This window comes from Sinocyclocheilus anshuiensis, unplaced genomic scaffold, assembly GCF_001515605.1.
Source record: "Sinocyclocheilus anshuiensis isolate Anshui unplaced genomic scaffold, SAMN03320099.WGS_v1.1 scaffold714, whole genome shotgun sequence".
In the NCBI taxonomy this organism is placed as follows: domain Eukaryota; kingdom Metazoa; phylum Chordata; class Actinopteri; order Cypriniformes; family Cyprinidae; genus Sinocyclocheilus; species Sinocyclocheilus anshuiensis.
This window is the reverse complement of record NW_015546068.1, coordinates 1,173,969-1,179,968: the sequence shown is the minus strand read 5'-3', so window position 1 is coordinate 1,179,968 and position 6,000 is coordinate 1,173,969. Positions and strand designations below refer to the sequence as shown.

The window sequence follows — 6,000 nt, the reverse complement described above, 5'->3', positions numbered from 1 at the left end:
ACCAGCAAAGACCAGATGGAAATGAGCACAATATAAAGGGAGCAGCACACGAGGATCAGGTGAACACAATTGGGCAAAAAGGACTAAACAAGGGGGCGTGGTGATTGAAAATGAGGCTGCAGGACAAGAGCACATGGCCAACACAAACAAAGACACAGCCATGTGCTCAGGCACAAAATAAACAGACACATTAAACAAAGACAGGACAGACAAGACTGTCAGGGCAGGATCCTGACAGTACCCCCCCTCCAAAGGACGCCTCCAGGCGTCCATCCAAGGTGGAGTCCAAGGGGGCACAGCGTTGGTAGGGGGCCAAAACGGTACTGACTGGGGGGGCGGGTGGGTAGGGACCCATGGAAGTCCAGGCCTGTCAGGATACACAGGGGGTGGGATAGGGGGGGCGGAAAATGTTCCAGGGGAATGGTTTAGGACTGACCAGGGTGGTGCCGGCCTTGGGAACCCTTGCAGACCGGGACAGACAGGTGCCACCGTTGGTTCCTCTCCCAACAGGAACACGTTTTACAGGCGAGGGCCTCCTACTGGACTGGGTATTACGGGCGGATTCCCGGATATTCTTGGTAGGCAAGACATGACTGGCAAGGGATTCTGAGGTGGCTTCAATGAGCAGATTAGGGCTCTCTGGAACAGCCTCCTTGACCAGAACATGGACAGTCTCTGAGGGTACAGCATGACAGACAGGATTATTTTCTGTGGGCTTTACATGACTGACAAGATCTTCATGATTGGCCTCCGAGGATGTGACAAGACTGACAGGGACCGCTTCTGTAACTGGAGTGGAGTCTGGAGTGGGCTCTGGGGCTATAACAGGGATGCCCTTAGGGATCTCTGGTCCAGGTTCAAAGATTGACTCTGAAAGGCCCTTGGGGGCTGCTGAAATGCTCTCCTTGGCCACAGGAATAGACTCCGGAACTGACTCTTGACTGCCCTCGGGGGGTGCAGGAACAGACCCAGGACCTGATTCTTGAGTGCCCTCTGGGGCTGCAGGAACAGACTCATGAACGGATTCTTGGAAGACTGGAGCGGACTCTGAAACAGGCTCTGGAACAGACTTTGGACTGAACTGGGATGAGGCAGACTCTGGGCAGGACTGGGATGGAGCAGACTCTAAACCAGAGGCCAACACTAGCCTCTGGTCAGGAGCTCGAGCGGATACTGGAGGCTCCAGGGCTGAAGCGTACTCCGTATCAGTGGGGACTGACGGCTTGAGAACGGCCTCCATAGATATGACCGGGATAGTGGGCTGCTTAGGAGTGGTCTCCATGGTCGTGACAGGAGTAGACTGCTCAGACCTGACATGAGTGACTGTGACCGGGAGAGCAGGCTGCTCAGGACTGGCCTCTGTGACAGTGACGGGGAGAGCGGTCTCCTCAAGGTTCGTTCTGTCACGGTTTGGCAAGGGAGGACCCAGAAGATGCAGAATGAACGGGGGGAACAGAGTTTATTAACAAAAATGAGAACACAAAAGGATGAGACAGGAAAACAGTCCACACAATAGGGCAGGGCACACGACAGGAGAACAGGCTGGTTGGGGATGGGGGTAGCTCCAGACTCTGTGGCAAAAGGGGACTAGGTAGCAGCTCAAGGAACCACAGGCTTGGCCCTGGGGATGGTAACTCTTGAAGCACCAAAATGTCTGCCAGGTCAGAAGAATCAGCGACCAGGGAGGACTCAGGAAGCAGGGCAGGAACCAACTCGACAGACACACTCAAAGACAAGACAACAGGAGAGACAAGAGATAGACACAGATCAAAAGTAGAAACTTGCAAAACTATGACTATAGGGAAATAAAACTGAAAGGAAAAACAAAATACTAAAATAAGTACTAGAAATAAAAAACTGGAACTTATGAAAACAAAAGGATGATAATAGGGAAAAGCTAGGAAAAAATGACTCCAACTACAAACAAAATCAAGACAGCTACCTTGCTGAAAACTAGAAAGAAAATTAAAAAAAAGGAAAAAATCAAAAGGTTCAGGAACTAAAATAAAAGAATTAAACCACTAGGACTGTAACTAGACTATAGACTAAACACAGGAACAAAAAATTAGAACTAACAAGAGGGAAACTAGACTGAATGCAATATACTGAGAAGTACGCTCTAACAAGACTAAAGACAATAGCACGGCAAATGCACACACAAACGAGCCAGCAAAGACTAGAGGGAAATGAGCACAATATAAAGGGATCAGAGCACACGAGGATCAGGTGAACACAATTGGACAAACAAGGACTAAACAAGGGGGCGTGGTGATTGAAAATGAGGAGGCAGGACAAGAGGAGCACATGGCCAACACAAACAAAGACACAGCCATGTGCTCAGGCACAAAATAAACAAAGACACATTAAACAAAGACAGGACAGACAAGACTGTCAGGGCAGGATCCTGACAGTAACATGATTGAAAGATTTATCACTGTTGACCAGTAGGAGTCGCTGTGACCAAACTGATGTGATCTGGTCAGAGTAAGGTGACAACGACACATTCAAAGTTTGGTGTCAATATGTCAAAGCTCTGCAGAGATACAGCCTCAGATGCAGTTTGGCACCATGCCATCAAATTAGTTGATGCGGTATACAAAAAACAGTTTAATCTATCGGCATGAAATCCATAACTTTTTGTCGGCACAGTCTGCGGATGATCTGACTCTAATTTGGTGAAAATCGGACAAATGGTGTAGGAGAAGTTAGAAAAGGTAGGTTTTTTAAAGAAAATCAAAATAGCGGACAGGAAGTTTGTCTGACTATGGCAAAATTGGTATCGATGTTCTCGGCATGACCAAAGGAATATATTGAGAGTTTCATTACAGTAAACTAATTTGCTTAGAAGTTATTAGCAATTTAGTAAATTTTATTATAACTTTTGACCACACGGTGGCACTGCCCCGAAACTTTTTGAGTACTGTCAGGACATGGTGCCGATGACACATACAGAGTTTTGTAAAAATATGCCAATGCATTCGTAAAATACAGCATTCTTCGACAAAATTCAAAATGGCCGACGCCTAAAATGATCTACATGGAAAAATTGGGTATTGTTCTACTCGGTATGTCGCACCGAATCTAAAGAGACCATTCAGATTTTTGGTCAAACCGTTCATAAGTTATAAACAAAAATGACAATTTTTCATATTTCCTGACCACTAGGTGGCACTGTGCCAAAACTGTGCAGGTACACTCAGGTCTCAGGCATGCTCTTCGACAAATTAATTCATGCATTATTCGAAAATGGTTTGACAAATCAACTTAAATTCAAACTTTTTGCCAGCATGGTCTGAAGATGATCTGAGCAAATTTTGGTGAAAATAAGACAAAAAGTCTAGGAAGAGGGTTTTTCGTATAATTAAATATTGCGAAAAATCTTGACCCATAGAATTTTAATTTTTGGTGTCTATGGCATGAGCCAAGGAATCAGAGGGAAAAAGAATTTTGCTTCTAAACTTTACGGTTCAAAAGTTATTAGCATAAACATGAGTGCAAATTTGTCCTGTTGGTGGTGCTAAAGAGTTTGAGTTAGAGACTCCAAACTTGCTATGGTTAATGTTGAGACTGTCCTCTATCTGTGTTCTAAATTTAATAACTTTCACACAAGCGGTTCTATGGGCTGCCATAGACTCAAGAATGGAAGAAGAAGGAGAAACAGAAGAAGAATAACAAGAACACCCAACGATTACAATAAGTGTCTACACAGCTTTGGTGCTTGGCCCCTAATCATAGACATTTAAAAGTTTGAATCGTCAGTGGCAAATTCCTTAAATATAAAAAACGTACTTGCAGTCTGTGAGTCATAACAGCCAGCATTGTAGTCTTCTCTCGTGAGCGGAGGCCGGCTTGAGTGAGCGGCGGTGGGCGGGCTTGCAGTAACCACATTTGACGACCCTGGGCTGGACTACGCTTCCGAAGCGGATATGGTCCTCTTTTGGAAGGCCAAACAAAGTAGTTTCGCTTTCACAACCAAACACACAGCGCCTTCACGACATGACGGCGGCGGCAACAACAATACTACAGCGAGAATAAAAGTTACGCCTTCTTTCTTTGCGTGAACATTTGGGCGGCGTTATGCAAATCTTCCCACATCGTGACGTAGACATGTGGGGGTGTGTTAGAACGAGCCGTTTTAGGTTGGCGTGGTTGACTCTTAACTTTTTATAAAGATCTTTGGATTTGAGACTTTAGTTTTTGCAATTTTACAGATCTTCTTTATGCACCAAGAGCTTGTAACACTCCAAAGAGAAAGGAAAAATTGAAATCACATCATATGACCCCTTTAAAAAAACTAATAAAAACATTATAAACACAACAAAATGACTAAAACTGTAACTAAAACGAAAATGTAATGTTCCTTTTAATTTAAATTTGGGTGAATCTCATGGGAAAATGGGCATATTTAAAAATAAAAAATGTTTTGCCTGAAAAAAAGTAAGTAAAAGAAGACAAATCATAAAAAAATCAGTTATACAAAATGTACATTGGTCTAATTTGTATCCGAAAAGTATGACTGACTTTACTAACTGCAAATTGGTTAGACTTGTTCTTAAGAGAGTCTTATAGTGTGTTCACACCAAACGCGAATTTAATTATTCGTGCGAGTAGATTACATACAAAGTCAATGCAAAGACGTGAATACAGGCGAATTCGTGCCAGGCGTTGCGAATGACGCGAAATGCGCAACACGTTTTCCGCGAACACACGATATTCGCTTCATTCATGTCTTCTGCTCAAGTTCAAAAATTTCAACTCGAGCGGAAAATTCGCCCGACGCGTTCTCACGCAAGCCAATCATCGAAGAGCTTATTGACACGTCCGGTTGTATCAGAAAATGGGGGAGCGCATTATTGTAGCTGTCTGGGGAAGACGGTGAAATTCACCGAGTTGTGTGTGCCTCTGTATGGTGCTGTGAACCCAGACACGTCTGCGTTTGACTTTCCGGCGTTTTTGGGACTTCCACAATAGTACAAAGCACCGATTGTATTTATCCTCACCATGGTTGATTACTCTCGTGATATTTTTATATATATAGTATATATATAGTATCGCGAATAGTGCGAGTGAGGCGAAAAACATCCAGCGAGTAATCTAGAGCGAGTGACGCGATGCGCATATTTGCCTCGCGTTTGGTGCGAACAGTGTTTTTGCAAGTGTAATTTAAGTGCAAATATAGCTTATGCCTTTGTCAATTTTGGATTTGTTTTCTGTCATGTGCAGGCAGAGCATGAATTGTGTGTTGCTCAGACAGAGTTTGACAGACAGGCTGAGGTCACCAGACTCCTCCTGGAGGGCATCAGCAGCACACACGTGAGTCGTGTTTACATGCATGCTGCATTAACACATGCTACACACCTGAGCAGAAGCGTATGTTTGAATAGGTTAACATTATGTAAACAAGCCACTTGATAACCCTCATTTTCAGGATGGCCTTAAAGGCTTTCATAGTAACCCTTCAATATGCATGCTTTGAAATTCAAAGAATAACATTTCAAAACATTGTTAAATCATAGTTAAAAGACTCTACGTAAATATCTATTATCCTCATGCAAACAAACGAAGTGCAGTCTGTGTTTGCACAGCATGCCGTGGGTTTTAAAGTGACAGGACGTCTTTTGTGTCTGCGCAGGTGAATCATCTGTGCTGCCTGTGTGAGTTTGTGGAAGTGCAGGCGATGTATTACAGCCAGTGTCACAAGTATATGCAGGAGCTGCAGAAAGAGCTGGGCAGGTGGGCACGCGTCAGATTTCATGCTGTTAGCTTATGCATGCGCAAAGTGCTATTTGGGTCACCAAATCATTTTTCAGAAATAAAAAATATAGCATTAAATTGTAACATTTTGCAATAAGGTCTCATAGTTAATGCATTAGCTAAAATGAACAATATATTTTTTACAGCATTTATTAATCTTGTGCAATTGTAATGTTTACACATACTGCATTTGATTTGGAAAATGTATTGGTAAATGTTGAAATTCACATTAATTAGGATTAATAA

The 6,000-nt window shown here is 43.4% G+C and overlaps 1 protein-coding gene across 4 annotated transcripts in view; it reads left to right on the top strand.

The window, feature by feature from the left end:
- The window catches only part of LOC107699667 (endophilin-B2-like), a 35,946-nt gene that overhangs the window by 26,552 nt on the left and 3,394 nt on the right, over positions 1-6,000 (top strand). For all 4 annotated transcript variants that reach the window (XM_016500999.1, XM_016500998.1, XM_016500997.1 and 1 more), the window contains exons 8-9: positions 5,224-5,313; positions 5,633-5,733. In XM_016500999.1, coding sequence (XP_016356485.1) covers positions 5,224-5,313; positions 5,633-5,733 — 191 coding nt within the window. The remainder of the gene's footprint in view (positions 1-5,223; positions 5,314-5,632; positions 5,734-6,000) is intronic.